This window comes from Bos indicus, chromosome 10 (genome assembly GCF_029378745.1).
Source record: "Bos indicus isolate NIAB-ARS_2022 breed Sahiwal x Tharparkar chromosome 10, NIAB-ARS_B.indTharparkar_mat_pri_1.0, whole genome shotgun sequence".
NCBI lineage: Eukaryota > Metazoa > Chordata > Mammalia > Artiodactyla > Bovidae > Bos > Bos indicus.
The window spans coordinates 52,520,741-52,539,020 of NC_091769.1; the positions used below are offsets into that span (position 1 = coordinate 52,520,741).

General features: G+C 46.4%; 1 protein-coding gene across 4 annotated transcripts in view; it reads right to left on the minus strand.

Moving 5' to 3' along the window:
* MYZAP (myocardial zonula adherens protein) overlaps positions 1–18,280 on the minus strand; it is a 124,499-nt gene that overhangs the window by 95,934 nt on the left and 10,285 nt on the right. For 3 of the 4 annotated variants that reach the window (XM_019968764.2, XM_019968762.2, XM_019968765.2), the window contains exons 1-2: positions 15,905–16,058; positions 2,082–2,168 (exon numbers count right to left, since the gene is read on the minus strand). In XM_019968764.2, the coding sequence (XP_019824323.1) occupies positions 2,082–2,168; positions 15,905–15,970 (153 nt within the window). In that variant the 5' untranslated portion in view covers positions 15,971–16,058. Of the gene's footprint in view, positions 1–2,081; positions 2,169–15,904; positions 16,059–18,280 lie in introns of those variants that run through there. The other variant, XM_070797497.1, reaches the window with a different exon arrangement.

Genomic DNA, 18,280 nt, shown 5'->3' on the forward strand with positions numbered 1-18,280 from the left:
GGCATGCCCTCTGGTGCCTCACAGAACCCACCGCCCCAGTGTTAGCATGCAGAAGCCCCTCAGAACCATCTCCCCAGGTATGCAGCTCAGAGCTAACTCCAACAGACCCAATTCCCCACTGCCTCTACCATGCATTCAGGGCCCTTGTCCTGTCACTTGCCCCAGCCTGGGCCTCTTCTCCAGCAAGTAGTCATTCTGACTCCCCATGTGCTAAGCTGCCCATGAGCCTCTGGACACAGCCTAGGGCCACTCCTCTGATCAATCTATCAGCTCTGAAAGGATGGGCAGAGAGGGGATCAGTGAGGGCAGAGGGGACTCACACCTCCAGCAACACAGGCCCCTGGTCATCAGCCAGGGTTCAGCAGCCAAAGCCTGACCACTTCCACTCTCTCTGCCTATAAGCTTTTACCTCTAAACTTTTTCTTTGGAAAATCTTCAAAGATACAGAGAAGCCAAAAGAACAGTTAAGATATATCACCAACGTACCATTATCATGAGTAAGAAAAGCACCATTTTTTAATAATATGTAATATATGAGTTTATATTCAAAATTGTACAACTTGATATTGTATCAAAAGATACATATATGTATATATATTTTACATATATATATATATATATATATATATATATTGGACCCAGGATTTAATCAACATTTAATGCATTATAATAATGTTAAGTCTCTCTCATCTCTTTTATCTCCAATAGATTCTTTTTTTTTAATAACATTAAATTTATTAAGGGAGTCTAATTTTTTTATAGATAATCCCACATTTTGGATTTTTCTGTCTCCTTATTACTAGATTCAGTTACACAAGTTTGGCATGAATATTACAGGTAACATTATTTACTTCTTAACTGCATCATACCAGAAGTCACAGAATACCAGGCTGCCCAGTCCTGGTAAAGCCGAATGGCATCGCCTGGTAGAACCACTGGCTGCCATACTGCAGCACTGTGCCTCTAGAGCCTGTAAGTGATCAGTGAGGTCATACTCTGAGCCCACATCAATATACTGCTCCAGGTAATCTTTCACCGACTAGTTTTTTACATTCATTGATGACCTGGCATGGGGGTTACAAAACAAGAAATTAGCTAAATTTATCAGCTAATGTTATATTAAAAAAAAAAGAGCTTTCCCTTTTATAATCTATTACTATATACCCATGAGGGTTTTTTTTTTATTATTCAATGTATCATAATTCATCACTGTCATTAATTCTTTTGATTTTGAAATGTTTCCATTTTTAGCGGCGAGAGCCCTTTCAAACAGGCTTCTGGGTCCTTTGATACAGCCCGATTCTCCATGTTCCCAGAGCCCTGCTTACACTTCAGGATCCTAACACTCGAACTATCACATCAGCTTGGTTTATTTATATGTCTGTCTCACCTGAAAATCTGTCAGCTCCTCAAGGCAAGGCCAAGGTCAGACTTATCTCTGCAGCCCAGCACTTAGCACAGCAGCTGGCACAAAAAGGCCTGCTCGGCTCCTCCTCCCTGCAGCCGGGTGCCCTTGCCAGAGCTGCTTTGGGGCCATTCTTCTCCAGGCAGCACCCCCACCCCAAGAGCTGGGCCTCTGGCTCCAGCCACAGAGAAAGGCTCAGGCCCCGCCGCAGCTCACAATGGGCCCTTTGACTCAGCTGGTCAGGGCTCTTTCAGGAAAAACCCGTCCCCTGCCACCACACCTGTCACCAAAGCCAGCGCCCCTAGAGTTGCAAGGCAACACACAGCCGGTGTTCACCCAGAAGCGACAGCAGGGTCCTGAGGCCACCCAGCCGGCCAGGCAGAGCAGCCTGACTTCTGGGAAGATGGCGGGTGGGGGGCCTTTCATCATACAGCTGCTGACACGCAGGCTCTGTGAACAGCCTGGATGGAGGACGTCAGGGGAAGGGGGTTCAAATAAAAGGGCACAAAGAGGCGAGGGACTTCCCTGGCAGCCCAGTGGGTAAGACTCTGTGCTTCACTGCAGGGGGCAAGGGTTCAAACTCTGGTCGAGCAACTGAGATCCCACATGCCGCACAGCATAAAACAGCGACAAAAAGGTGGACACTGGTCAAGACTTCGCCTCAGAGATGGCTTACCTGCTCTCTTCTTTCAACCTTCTTTTCACTCGGCTCAGGCACTGGGTTCTCGGGAGGTACAGTCAGCCGTAGTCTGCAGACATTTGCCTGGGAGAGAAGACAGGAGAGGGCAGTTATAAACCTGCATTTGGGGCAGAAGGAGCCAGATCACCTGGGGTTTCTCAGAGCCTCCGTCGCCTCCTTAGCAACGGGAATGATGGCACAAATCACACAGGGGACGCTGGGGAAAGACCAGCTTCCACCGGGCCCATCACAGGCACTCCCCACCTTCCTGTTTATGTTTTATGCTTTCCTTCTTTAGCAAACTACTGAATAGTTTCATAGAATTCAAACATTTTTTAAAATGGCTCATGTTCCATTACAGTACAGGATGATCTGATTTCAAAATACAGCCAGAGGGGTAGAGGCCAAGCTATACACAGTGGTGAGGGGTGGGAAGGTGCTTTCTACTTGACTCTATGTTGGATTTTCCTATAACAGACATGTACATGTTTAATCACAAAAAAATTTTTAAAGTCTATATATCCATGTCCACAATAGCATTATTCACAATAGGCGAAAGGTGGAAACATCCCAAATGTCCATCGATGGATGAGTAGGTAGATAAAATGTGTATATACATAGAACAGAATATTTACACAGCCGTATAAAGGAACAAAACTTCTGACACATGCTATGACATGGAGCAACCTTGAGGACATGATGCTAAGTGAAATAAGACAGTCATGAAAAGACAAACCTGTGTGGTTCCACTTACACAGGGTCCCCAGGGTGGTCAAATTCATAGAGACAGAGAGAAGAATGCTGGTTGCCAAGGACTGAGTTATTCTTTAATAATACGGAACTTCAGTTTGAAAATGTGAAAGACAGATGGTGGTGATGGTCACACAACAATGACAACGTATTTAATGCCACATGATGTTTATTTCACCCTATTATCACAGCCTGATCCTATTGTAATATATTCTGGAGAGAAGTGGAAAATGTGTTGTTTTTTATCCTGTCATTAAAAAAATAACATCAAAGGAAAAAAACAGAGAGTCAAAGCAGCACCCAGAGTGCCCAGCCCACAGCCGCACACACTCATGAGAGCACAGCCTGTCCCTGTTATGGGTGGAATTCTGTCCCCCTAAAATGTATACACAGGAGTCCTAACTCCTAGTACCTCAGAATGTGACTTTATTTGAAAATAGGGTATTTATAGCGGTGCTTGTCGTTCAGCCACTAAGTCATGTTGACTCTTTGCAACCCCATGGACTGCACCATACCAGGCCCCACTCTCCTCCATCATCTCTTGGAATTTGCTCTAATTCATGTCCATTGAGTTGGTGATGCCATTAAACTATCTCATTCTCTGCCACCTTCTTCTCCTTTTGCCTTGAATCTTTCCCAGCATCAGGGTCTTTTCCAATGAGTTAGCTCTTTGCATCAAGTGGCCAAAGTATTGGAGCTTCAGCTTCAGCATCAGTCCTTCCAGTGAATACTCAGGATTGATTTCCTTTAGGATTGACTGGTCAGATCTCCTTGCAGTCTAAGGGATTCTCAAGAGTCTTCTCCAACACCACAGTTCAAAATCATCAATTCTTCAGTGCTCAGCCTTCTTTATGACCAACTCTCACATCTGTACATGGTAATGAAAAAATGGAGCTTTGACTATATGGACCTTTGGACCTTTGTTGGCAAAATAATGTCTCTACTTTTAAATACACTGTCTAGGTTTTTCATAGCTTTTCTTCCCAGGAGCAATCATCTTAATTTCCTGGCTGCAATCACCGTCCACAGTGATTCTGAAGCCCAAGAAATGAAAATCTGTCACTGTTTCCACTTTTTCCCCTTCTAATTGCCATAAAGTGATCGGACAAGATGCTATGATCTTAGTGTTTTGAATGCTGAGTTTTAAGCCAGCTCTTTCACTTTCCTCTTTCACATTCATCAAAAGACTCTCTAGATCCTCTTCACTTTTTGCCATTAGGGTGGTATGTTGTTGATATTTCACCCTACAATCTTGATTCCAGCTTGTGATTCATCCAGCCCGGCTTTTCTCATGATGTACTCTGATACATGTACTTTCACATGATGTAAGTCAAACAAGCAGGGTGACAATATACAGCCTTGACTTACTCCTTTCCCAATTTGAAACCAGCCCGTTGTTCCATGTACAGTTCTAACTGTTGCTTCTTGATCTGCATACAAGTTTCTCAGGAGAAAGGCATGGTGATCTGGTACTCTCATCTCTTTAAGAATTTTCCACAGCTTGTACAATGAGGTCATTAGGGTAGGTCCTAATCCCAAATGACTGGTGTCCTTCTATAAAGGGAAAATTGGGAGACACACACACACACAGGGAGCGCACCATGTAAGCAAACAAAGGAGATGGGCCTGAAACAGATTCTGCCCTCACTGCTCTCAGAAGGAACCAATCCTGTCGACACCTTGACTTTGGACTTCCAATCTCCAGAATCAGGAGACAATATATTGCTGTTGTTTAAGTCACTTGACTTGTGGTACTTTTTTTTTTACAGCAACCCCACTAAACTAATACATACCTCAACCTGGTCTGCAGTCACAGTTATGCACTGGTCCACAGGGCAGCCTCTGAAGAAAGCACCCTGCATCCAAGAAGCCCACGGTTGGATACGATTGTAAAAGACCTTTGACATCCAACCTGCCAGTCTCTGAAGGAACCTCCTCACTCAACAATATACCTGGCAGGTGGACACCCAGCCTGAGGCTAACATTTCCCCGTAAAGGTGACAGCCCATTTGGAACACACATTAGCACTTCCACTCTCACCACTGCCTTCCTCTGAGGTACCCCATTTTGCTACCTGACACCTCTAACTTCCTGATAATGGACTTAAACAGCGCTTCCTCAGACCCCCTACCTGACAGACCCGGGGTACCCTCAGGGACTGTAGCAGAATTCCCTTTGCTCTTCATCAGCCTGAATGTCTTTTCTTCTGCACTAAACAATCCAGTCCTTTCAGCCACAAGATTTGATTTCGAGATCCTTCTCCATCTCACTCTTCTCTGGGCAAGCTCTGGCTCCAGTGACCCCAGGGAGAGACGTGACCTGACCCGCAGCGATATCACTCCCTCTTACATGGCCAACTTTGCACGAAACCTTAAAGCTCATTGCCAGTCATGCTGGTCATAGAGAAATCAAGCCAATCCGGCACACAGCTCCCTCAGCTGACAAACAACACTGACGGGAATCTGAGGGTCTCCAGAAAGAGGTAACCCTTTGACTTCAGGCCATATGGGCTGGTTGAAGCAAGCGGGCATTTGCATGAACATCAAAATGTAACTCACACCAGGCAGGTAATCCAAGTCTGTGATGCTCAATAATCATCTCTGGTAGGCCAGATCCGATCCACAGCATAGTTTTGCAGAGAAAAGGAAGTACTTTTCTCTTGTACCATACCCTATACCACACACACACATGTGCACACAGAGATACATACCTGCACAGGTGTACACACATATTCACAGTTTCCAACACCTACTAGGCTGTGCTGACTATGAGCAATCTATTTGATCTCTCTGAATCTCAAGGGTAAAATACAGGTAAAGGAAGATTCTGGCATATAGTAAGCTTCTATCACTGTTAGATATTTTTATTTTAATCTAAATAATGTCATCAGCCTACAAGCTCCAAAATGAAATAGGCTGACTTGGCTTTCTAGCTCTGCTTTCCATAATAAAAACAATTTGGCCAATGGATCTAGAGGGTATTAGTATAGCAACTAATAGCTTTATAGGCTGATTGCCCTAGAGGGGTAATCCCTAATGTCAATCATTTTTGGAATAAACTGAAAACTGGAAGAAAAGACAAGGTCCAGAAGGGACTCCATGACTCCAATCAGTCAAAACTGAGAAGCCCCCTCCCCCTGATGGAGACAGTTCTTTATCTGTCCACCCAAAATGCTGATTTTCCTCAACACACTTTCTGCATCTCTCCTCAGGCCATATTTACACTACGGAACACTAATTCACAGGCTAAAGAGAATGCATTTTTCTAAACTATCAGTTTAACCTGATGATAGATAATGAATTCAAATAAAACAAGAATGTAAAATAAACATCTGACTTCAAAGCTAACTGGCAGGTGCGCCAGGCGCTCGCGGCTCCACCCACACCCCTGTGCGGCGTGTTTGCTCTTGTCATTAGGAGTGCCTTTATGGAAACATGAGGGCATGGACTGCACGTGGTGCTTACACTCTGTAATCAGTGCTGATCCACAATGGACTGACGGCACAGATGCAATTTAAATCCAGCTTGGAACAGGGTCAGACCCTTCTTAGTAAGATGCTCAAATGTACTGTCATGTGAAAAAAGACAAGTGCTGGGAAAAAATAACCTGTTCTGTTTTTAAAATACACTCTGATAATTAGTATATATATTTGTGGGGAAAAATGTCTTTACAGAAACATGACTACCTGCTGGTGGTGGTGGTGGTGATCTTTTGGAAAGGGGGATTTCTGCAATGTCTGCACCTGTTCCACGTATGTGTAAGTTTTTAAAATAAAAAACATAGTAGGGACTTCCCTGGTGGTCCAGTAGCTAAGACCCCATGTTCCCAATGCAAGGGGCCCAGGTTCAATCCCTGGTCACAGAACTAGGTCCCACAGCCTATAACTAAGACAGCCTGCAGGCCACAATGAGGATCTAAGATGCCACATGCTGCAACAAAGACCCAGGGCGTGCAGTCAAATAAATAAATACAGATAAATATTTTTAAAATATCTTAGTAGTCAGAAAGGGCAACCCACTCCAGTATTCTTTCCTGGGATATCCCATGGACAGAGGAGCCTGGCAGGCTACAGCTCATGGGGTCACAAAGAGTCAGACACAAGCAACTAACAGTCAGTTACAGCAATAATCAAGATTGAGAGGGACTATATCAGAGACAGAGAAAGGTCTGCCAACTCAGGAGACATGGGTTCCATGTCGGGAAGATCCCTTGGAAGAGGAAATGGCAACCCACTCCAGTACTCTTGTCTGGAAAATCCCATGGACAGAGTAGCCTGTCGGGCTATAGTCCATAGTGTCGCGAAGTGTTGGACATGATTCAGGCAACTTTGCACAGCACAGCACATATCAGATGGGGTGGAGGCGGGGGAGGTCCTCAATCCTTCCTAGACCCACAGGACTATTTCAAGAGCAGCAAAGAGAACATCCCACAGGTCGAAAAGGTGCTCTGAATTTCTTAACAGAAGTACTAAGTAACCCCTGAATGTACCCGACAGGCTGACCCTGTAGAGTTGACCTCCATTAGTCATTCACTTCGAGGAATCTCCCCATGGGAAAATCTCCCCCTGGCTAAGATCAAGGCAGATCAAGGCTTATCTCTCTGAGCATTTGATGATGCTCACTTTCATGGTTTCCTGACACTCAGGTACATAATACCCAGAGTAGCCCAGGTTGGACAGTATCTGAGAGGCAGGTAAGGTAGTTGATCCCAGGGGTTCCCATAGAAGCTGGCTCCACCTTGTGTTCTGAACATTGTGGGGAGCTGAATCTTATTTACCCTGAACACTAGTCCTGGACTTGCCATCCTTGAAATCAAAGGTCCCTTCCAGTGGATCAAAAACAAGAAGATGGACTCAGTGTACTTCAAGTACTGAGCACCCACCACTTGTAAAACACTAAGGGCTATGAGGGTACCAATATGGAAAAAAAAAGAGCCCTACCCAAAAAGGCTCATCATCCAGAAACATAACCACACAAGGCAATATCACAACCAATACAATACTGGGCAGACAGGGTAGTGTGGTTAAGGCATATGGAACTGCACTTCTGGGTTTCAATTCTGATTCTGACTCTGACACCTACTAGCTGTGAAACCTTTGGAAAGCTGCTGCTGCTGCTAAGTCACTTCAGTCGTGTCCGACTCTGTGCGACCCCATAGACGGCACCCCACTAGGCTCCCCTGTCCCTGGGATTCTCCAGGCAAGAACACTGGAGTGGGTTGCCATTTCCTTCTCCAGTGCATGAAAGTGAAAAGTGAAAGGGAAGTCGCTCAGTCGTGTCTGACTCTGAGCAACCCCATGGACTGCAGCATACTGGGCTCCTTTGTCCATGGGATTTTCCAGGCTACTCCATCTTTATTGTTTCAGTTACTTCCGTTGTAAAACTCAGTTAACAATAGTGCAGAAACGACTCTCCTGGGATTTTCGCAAGGATTGTTTTGTTTTTTTTTTTTTTTGGCCACACTGAGTAGCATGAAGGATCTTAGTTCCCCAACCAAAGATCTAACTCATGCCCTCTGCAGTAGAAGCATGGAGTCTTAACCACTGGACCAGTCCCTGTGGCTAGGCTTTAATAAACTAATATGTGAAAAGGGCTTAGAATAGTTTCTGGCACATATGTAGCTTTCAGTAAATCATTTTTTACTCTGGGAATTTAAGGAGGAGAACAGTCATCTAACTGGAGGTGGAGTATATCAGAAGGGTTCTAGAGATGACATGTGAACTGAGTATAGAAGGACAGAAAGGACTTCCCAGGTCAATGATGTTGGGAGAATCCATCATCAGAATGAAGTGAAGAAGTGAAGTCACTCAATCGTGTCCGACTATTTGCGATCCCATGGACTGTAGCCCATCAGGCTCCTCTGTCCAAGGGATTCTCCAGGCAACAATACTGGAGTGGGTTGCCATTTCCTTCTCCAGGGAATCTTCCCGACCCAGGGATCGAACCCAGGTCTCTTGCATTGCAGGCAGACGCTTTACCCTCTGAGCCACGAGGCATTCATTCCAGACGGGCCAAAGACACAAACAGGGCATGTTCTGAGAATGGTAAATGGGCCCGCAACCTGAGCAATATCGGGAGAAGAAAATGGCCACACAAGTAGGGGCCGAACTCTTAACAGCCTACAGATGCCTGACAGCGAAGCAAGGCCTCTAAGGGAAGCCATCGGGGAGCCATTTAAATTTCTAGAGGAAAGGACTATTGCTCAAATCTGAGTTCAGTGATTCAACAGCAATTATTGAGTACTTCCTATTATGTTCCACACCCTACAGCATGGACCGGAAGGGAAAAAATAGGGTTCCCAAGCAGGCTTTGTACCTAACTGCTTGTGTAGCCCTTACAGCACTCAGCACAGGATCAACATGTCATAGGCCCTTGCTCAGTAAATGTCAGTATGGGCTTCTTTCTAGGTTGAACTAAAACACAGTAAGGAGAATGTGCCTGACACTCCCCAGAGAGCCTTCCACTTTCTTCAAGCCAATCCCCACAGGAGGACAGCAGGAGAAGGGCAGCGAGCATTCAAGCCTCCTCCACAAGAAGATCCACAACCGAGCCCTTGTCTGCAATCAGGGCGCATGGGAGGTAAGCAGGCCTCTGGGGACTTATTTCTGACCCACTCTGTGGAGGCAGAGGACTGGTCCCTGTCTAGCGGGGACTCTGCCATCCACGTACCCTCACGCTCTCAGCTTCAGTATCCAGGCTCACCTGAGGGAGAGCTGCCCATCTCAAATAAAAAGGGGTGGAGAAGATGACACAGGGAGGTGCTGGGTTTGCTCATCAGTTTACAAACATGGATTTCCCTACAGAAATGAGCCAAGTGCATTTACATTTCCCTCGGGCGCAGTCCACTCTGTGACCGTGGCTCCCTGCTCAGCTCCACCTAACAACAGATGGTGTGGCCACTATGGCTGTGGCTGGGAGGGCAGTCTCTGCTCAGCACAAGCATTAAAATCTCTGGGACATGCAGGTGGAACTGGGCCCGCCCCGTCTGGAGGAGGACTCTTAAGCTTTGCTTTGACCCTGAGCTTGCAGGCCTGACCGTCTACATCAGGGCGAGGTACACTTTTTCTGTAAAGGGCCAGATAGCAAATACTGAGGGTCTGCAGGCCCTGTAAAACCATTCTTGGCTCAGAGTATACAAAAGAGGCCAAGGGCTGGGTCTGACTATGGGGTCATCACTTGCCCACCCTGATCTCCATACTTTCTTCCAGGTGGTGTAAAGTGTCCTGGCACCCACTTTCCTGTCACAGCTGATTCCAGACAAAATTCCTAAGTAGGAGGACAGTGACTTCTCCCTCTTGTTCTAGCTGGCTCTTCTGTACCAGGCTTACCATGTGCCCCAAATGCCAAGACCCAGAGAGAAATCACAGGTAAATGAATGCACACAAAGACACCAGAGTCCTAGCATGTTAGGACTCTCCCATCCTGCCCCCACCTCCATCATGCCTTTCCAAAAAGCCAAAGGGACCTTCCAGAACATGGACCCAGGATTGCCTGCATGTCCAAGAAAGCTGTCTGAGAGAGCAACCCTGGAAGGAGGAGTTCTGATCCTTGGCCACATATTAGAATCACCCGGGGAAGCTTCCTAAGCAATGCTGATGTCATTCTCTACTTTTCAAGGTTCTCATCTAGATGGCCTGGGGTGGGGCCTAGGTGGAGGATTTTAAGCTTCTCGGTATTCCATGCGTAACCAGAGTGGAACCACTGACCTAACCAAAGGAATGAAACTCCGACAGTACAACAGGATCAGGCACCTGGACTACTTGGAGGCCTTCCCAGAGCTGTGAAGCTCCTCACCCAGGCAGACACTCCCATCCACAGGGCACCTGCTTCCTGCCCAGGTGGACCAGAGGTCATGGGCTGGCTTCATCCCAAGCGTCTCTTCCTGTTTTCCCATTTGCCAACTCAGTGTCAAGTATGGCTGTTTGAGGACCCTGGGGACACTCTTCTTTCGAAGCACCTATTACACCAGGCCTGGGAAGGGAGGGTCCTTAAACCTTCTCCTCTAGTAGTTAATCATAGGTAGGAGCAATGATGAGAGTCACGAGCCTCTAGGGGAATACAGAAGAGGGGGTTCAGGCAGGCTTCCCAGAGGAGCTGACCCTTCATCAGAAAAGAGGCATGAAAAATGGCAGAGGTGAGGAACAGCATCAAAATCTTGGGGAACAGAAAGTAATTTGGTACACCTGCAAAGAGTATTCGTGAGGAGGGGGTGGGGAGGGCAAAGGCCAGATCAGAAGCCCTGGGTGCTAAATTAGGGGTTTGTACTTGTTCCTGGCAATACCAAAGGAGCTCTTAAAGCAGAAGAGTTAGGTAGCTGGATTCTGCATTTTAGAGAGACACACTGGCCTTAAAATACAAAAAACAGTCAACAGTGTGACTGATATTCAGGAAATATCACTTATCTAAGGAGGGAAAAGAGGCAAACACCTCTGTGTTACTATCCTGTGTGCCGGGTGAGATGGGGACCGTTTTTGGCTGAGAGACACGACTGCAGGAACAACAAGTAAGGCACATAATTGCTGAAAGTCCTTTAAATCAAAACATTTCAACTTGGTCTCTAGTTAATTGGCCCAGGACCCACAACTCCCTGTGTTCAGCTCTACAATTTTTGAGGCTGATGTGAAAAGGTTTCATAAGTGACCAGAAGCTCAGTGGTAACACCAGCCTCTGGATCTCAGATTTCCTTAAGACTCCTCAGAACTCAGGTCTCTTCATCCTACACCTGACACAGCGAGATGAGTGAACCAAAGCAGAGAAGTCAGGACACTTTTTTTTTCTGAGCATATAACTATTAGTTCTGAGTGGCAGAGGGTCTTTGGCTGAATCCTGGGGAAACCAGGTTCTAAAACTCCTCAACTGGGCTCAGGAGGGCCCAGGAGAGCAGCCAGCCAGTCTTCTGGGTACTGCAGGCCCCCTGCCAACCCCCTCCCTGGGGAGGGCTGCAGCCAGCTTCCTTCCACCAGACGCTGAGTTCCCACAATGCTCTGCGTCCCTTCCTCAGAGCCCAGTAGGACAATATGGAAGTTATGCTCACAGATGTTTCTGTGAAAGGAAAAGGAAGTGAGGTAAACACCTGTCTGATCCATTCCCTGGCCAGCTAAGGAGAATTCTTTGAGTCAATCAGATAGAAATGGGACCCAGGAGAGTACTGCCTGAGTGAGGAAGTGATGACTGGCCAGCCCATTCCAGTTTTTAACAGAGGAAGACTCTGCCAAATACAAAAATTACTGGCAAAAGCAGGCCAGGAGACAGTCCTTGCCCTCTGGCCTTCCTGGATTTGGTTTCATTTTTTAATGTGCCATGGAGGGGCCATGACACCAATACACCAGTCAATAGTCTCCTATTACAACACAGTGTGATGCTGGGGGAACCCTTGACAAGTCTATCATCTCACACCACCCTCACCAAACTGCTAAACCAGTAATATTTGGCTGTGCCAAGCAAAAATGCCTTCCCCCCCAAAGCACATACCCTGGCCACACAACTGCCCTTCCACTGCAAAGCTTCATTCAGTGTGATTAACTGCATTTACAAAATTCCTTTCAAAATCACAAAGCAATGTCAATATTTTTTAAAACATTTTCTCCTATTCTCCAAGGTCATCTCAATCTATCTATGGTTATTCTCCAGCCAATTTATCTTCCTGCTGTTGCCATAGATAAAACTATTTTTAGTGCACAACAGGTATGAAGGCAGATTTTTTTTTTTAACTTTACAACCCCTGTTGGTTGGCATCCATAAATGCCTCTCAGAGGTTTATCAGCTGACAGACATTACTCTCCCATCTGTTTGGTGTTTCCCCGCCCCCCCCTTGAGAGATTTCAGATAAGAAGGAGGTACAAATTGTAGGTGGCAGCTATTAAACGAAGGATAACTAGTGACAGTCTGGTCTGGCCGCACCACCCTAGGCAGCTGACTCCGAGAACTCCCTGCTCAGTGTCAGCTGTCACCACCATTTCTGGTTGGCCTGAAGGCCTGGCCGGATACATCCCGGTTCCCCAGCAGTCCCTAATTTGGTAAGCTCTTGGGATGAAACAGAAATGTTATTTTAATGGCTAGCGTTTTACTGCACAAGGCCATCGCTCGTGGCATATCACAGAGGAAAGACAGAACAATATAGAGTTTACTGAAAAACTTTCAACTTAGGGAACACTTTCCACTTGTTTGGTCTGCAACTTTATTTTTAAGACATCCTACCCTTGTTTATCCAAAAAAAATAAGTGTTTTGCCCTAAAGCAGGTCTAATACATCACTGTTAAACAGTATATGCCAACAGTTCCATTTAGAAGAAATGATACTTCCTTTTTTCAGTATGTCAATGATGTCACTCGCCTTACAAAGTCTCGCTCCATGCTCCATCCTGCAAGACTAAACACAAATGTCTGCTGCAGAGGGAGGCCTTCCTCAGAAGCCTCAAGAAGAACCTTTCCTTTTAGCTTCCATGCAACCTGTCAACACTCTACCCTACTATTACAACCATCACTCTGTATGATGGCAGTCTGGGACAAATGTCTATACCCAGAGGTAGAGTGGACCCCAATATCTAACCCTTCATCACACAGAAGGTCTATAAGCATTGCTTAAAAATCAATTAATCAATCAAAGATCACAGTTTCTACAAACACACACAGTACCAATGCCATTTGCAAATTCTGAACAGAGTTGGAAATCACAAGGAAATCTTTAGTTATCTTCCTTACAGAGCAAATACCCATGTGCTCAAAGTAGTAGCCTTACATGGTCTGATTCAGGGCACTGACCACTTCAGACCAAAGTATTTCAGATGTCTTACTCAAAGGGCAAAGCCTTCTCAACAGTGTGTTCATTCCATCAGACACCACAGTACGTATAGCTAAAGAAATACTTGAAAGTAAATATTTGAGAAAAAAATCTTCAGAAAGGTTATCTACTATACTAATCACATTTGCATCCACCCACATCACTCTAGCCACTCAACGGGTATCCACTCTGGAAGGGGACCTAGACAATTTCACACAATCTGGTCCCACACAGGATCCTGTCCAAGCTCAGGGCTGGCTTTGCAGTAACTTCATTCTTTCTCAATCATAATTATGTTCCAACTGAGAAGGATTTCCACAGAAAAAAAGACAAATACCCATCCTGGTGTAAGGCTAGGACTGTGGTTGGAAATCCACTTGGACCTAACAGGAATCTTGCTTTATGAACCCAACGATTGGCTTCCGTCAACCTTAAATATCTTGTGTTCACACACATCGGAACCTATCACTTGGCCCAGACCCAGGAGTAACACAGAGTCCTTCTGGAGCTAAAGAAAAACAGCACTGAAGACGACTGCTAGTCATTTGGGGGAGGTATGTAAAATAAAGTGAGCACATCTACAAGACTAAAAAACAGACAGGAGTATCAAAGGGGCCCCTGGCTTGGACTTAGCCACTTGTTTAGCTAAACATATGGAAAATAAGTTGGTGGTGGTTTAGTCGCTTAGTCGTGTCCAGCCCTTGCGACACCATGGACTATAACCCGCCAGACTCCTCTGTCCAGGGGATTTCCTGGGCAAGAATACTGGAGTGAGGAGCCATTTCCTTTTCCAGGGGATCTTCCCAACCCAAGAATCGAACCCACGTCTCCTGCATGAAAGGGGTCTCCTGCATGGAAGTGGTCTCCTGCATACAAGCGGTCTCCTGCATTGCAGGGTGGATTCTTTACTGTTTGAGCTAGGTGGCACTTATGGTAAAGAATCTGCCTGCCAGTGCAGGAGACACAAGAGATGCGGGTTCAATCCCTGGGTCAGGAATATCCCCTGGAGGAGGAAATGGCAACCTATTCCAGTATTCTTGCCTGGAAAATTCCATGGGCAAAGGAACCTGGTGGGCTACAGTCCATGGAGGTGCAAAGAGTCAGACACAACTAAGCAGACAGACAGACACAGGGAAATAGATTAGAGAAGTTTCAAGCACAGAAATGATGCACTGAGATGATGAGTACTGAATATCATAGTGAACAGATAAACCTACAAGGCACAAGGAGATCAAACCAGTCCATCCTAAAGGAAATCAGCCCTGAGCATTCATTGGAAGGACTGATGCTGAAGCTGAAGCTCCAATGCTTTGGCCACCTGATGCAAAGAGCTGACTCAATGGAAAAGTCCTTGATGCGGGGAAAGATAAAAAGCAGGAGAAGAAGGGAACAACAGAGGATGAGATGGTTGGATGGCATCACCAACTCAACGGACATGAGTTAGGGCAAGCTCTGGGAGATAATGAAGGACAGGGAAGCCTGGCGTGCTGTAGTCTATGGGGTCGAAAAGAGTCGGATATGACTGAGCGACTGAACAACAACAACGAAAAAGGCACAAACCAAGGCCCTGGCAGTGTGCTCTGAGGTACCACTCCTGGAAGAGATACAAAATGGGAAAGATGTGGCTAGCAATTCTTTCACAGAGCACCTGGAGCGATGAGAAAAGATGCAACAAAGATGGCAAAGAAATAGCACTTCCAAAGGGCAACCTAGGTGGAGATGGTGCCCACTGTGCTAGTATTTAAATCAGAAAGAAGAAAGCACCTTGTATAAACCCAGGTCCCACAACCCGGCTACTAGGTGGCCAGCTCCTAATCTCTACTTTGTAAAATAAAGCCTACCTTAGTTAAGACCACTCCAAATCAGTGTTATTCTATCACCAATGGTGACAAGTGGCCCTTTTTTTTTTTTTTTATCTCTGGAAGGAGGAAAGTTTGGTTAGACATTCATCACCTTTGAGTCTCCAGATAGGGATAATGCAGAAAGTTCCCCGTGCTTTTTTTAAAAACGGTGCCATCAAGACACTTGGCTTGCTAGAGGAGGCAGGAAAGGAGAGGAAATCTCTGGGAATTCCAGAAAGTCCCCTAAGTCCCCTTTCGAGCCCATGGGGTGTTTCTGGGGCATAGAAAAGAAGGGGCTTGCTCGCGGAGCTGGGACAGAACCTAAAATTGAGTCCAGGTGGAGTGTCCGGGCCGAGGGACCGGTTTCGCGCGTCTCCATCTCTAGACCCCCAAGCGGGGCTGGCTGGACTGGGAAGTGGGACAGCAGCAGCTCCCAATCCTAACTACTCACCCTCCTGCTGGGCGCCCCGGAGCCGCTGCCCGAGAGCAGGGTGACAGTGGACGTGGAGCGCAGCATCCCGCAGCAGCGGCGTTGGTGGCGGGTTCGGCGCGGCGCTGTTCCCGGGTGTAATAAGCCAGAGGGAGGCGAGGAGGGCGGGAACCGCGCAGGCCACAAGCGCCGGCGGGGCAGGGTGGGGGCGGGGCAGAGGCCGGGCCAAGGGGCGGGGCCGGGGCGGGGCCCGCGCACTCGCCTGACCTGTCAGGCTGCATTTTCTCCGGAGAGCGCAGACCCAGCAGAAGTTGGTCACCAACCTTCCCCCACGGTTCTGCGTCCTCCCAGGGTCAGTCCTAGGACAGGACTGAGTGCCTACCATGAGTGCCTCCCAGCAGTCAACACAATCTACCAATCCACCAATCCCCTATCCTGTGGAGTTTGCAATCTGGTGGGGATACTGAGAAACGACAGGTGTCGGTGCTTTGGTAGAAAAGATGATACACACAGGAGCTCACAATGTGGCCTTAGGAATTAGCCTGTGTAGGAAAAGTCTTCCCAGAGGATGTGATGACTAACGTAAGACCTGAAATACACACAGAAGCAAGCCAGGCATAGAGTGTTCATTACACCTGCTCATGTTTGTTTAATAGTTACTGCGACCCTGACTGGGAAGTACTTTGCATGTATTAACTCATTTAATCCTCACAACCACCCTTTGAATAGGCACTATTCCCATTTTGCAGATGAGGACACTGACTCACCGAGAGACTGAGTAACAGAGCAGATGCCCCACTGCCCGGAAAGTGGCAAAGCTGTGATGGACTCCACAGTCTAAGCCTAGTGCCTTGCTTGTCCTCTCTGCTGCCCCCTAGCACAGAGAGGAGGGAATTACAGGCCAAAACAAACTACGTTGCAAGATGGCAAAAGGCAAGAGAAGGTTTGGTAGAATTTTTAGAAACTGAAAATACCACAGTGCAAGGGGCAAATGGTAGAAAAGCGCAGAAGGGCACTGGGCCAGATCATGAAGAACCTGGTGTGCTTAGTTGAAGAGTTTGGCATTTATCCTGAGGACAAATGTATCTCAATAGGGGAAGACTTTCCCTCTCTGTTGTTGCTGCTGCTGCTGCTGCTGCTGCTTTAAAGCCCAAACCCTCCCTTCCTACCAAGCTCTCCAGGACGCTCCTGCCCTGAACACTTACCCTCGTGAATCTCAATGCTTTTTGAGACCGTGTCTTCTTTAGAGTCATCAATATGTGTGTCTGTCCCCTTCCCAGTGGTGAGCTTCCAGAGGGGGAGGGTCCAGACTCACCCTAGTCTGAATTCCCAGTGTGGCACCAACACAGAAGACACTCAAGGAATATAAGAAATGTTGCTGAACAAAATTCCAGACGCTCCTGTAAGATTTGCTCCTTCTGCAGATGAGGAAACTGAGACCAGAGAATCTAACTGATGTCACGCAGGCTTTCCCAATGTCACACACCCTGTGCTTTACCATCTCAATCATCATCATCATCACCCCAGCTCTGTCTGCATTTTCCCTGCTGCATATGCCTTTTCTCATCAAAACCTCACCATAATCAAAAGCATGGATACTATTATCACCTCCATTTTACCAACGAGGGAACTGAGACCTAGGGGTATTAGGTTAAATGGTGAATAGCTGGGATTAGACCTGTAGTCTTCTAACTCCAGGGCCCCCCCCCCTTTTTTTTTTTTACTACACCCTTCCTGCATCCTTCTATCCACTCACCCTTCTAAAAAAGAGTCTAAAAGATGGGTCTGCCTTCCAATAAAAAGTGGTCAACATTGTGTTAGCTTCAGAGGTATAGCACTTTGATAAAAAAAAATAAATAAAAAATAAGCCAAAAGAAGTGGTCAAAATATGGCTGTTGAAAGTCAATATGGATTAGAGACAGCTGCATGATTACCTCAGGAGAAAAAGACTAGTGAATGTTGTTGTTATGTTGCCTTGAGGAGAAAGGAAATGGGCTGCTGTTCAGACAGGCCCAAGATAACCTGGCATCAGTGTATATTTATATTATGGCAGCCACCCAAGTGATTGCTCAAGATGGAGTCAGCATTTGAGAGGAAGGGTGGGCTATGGAATCATTTCTCCCCCATCTATCCAAGTCTTTCATATTGTTAATACTTTTTGTACTGCATTATAGTTCATTACAAAAGCAGCAGACTTCGTATTCACTCGTGACCTCTTGGTGGAAACTTGATCTTGCTTACATCCAAGCCTGTCTGGTGCCTAGAACAGTAATTGGCACGTAGTAAATGCACAATAAATAATGAATGGGTGAAGAAATGATATTACAGAGTAATTGGCACATAGTAAATGTGCAATAAACACTGAATGAGTGAAGAAATATTACAGAGTAATTGGTA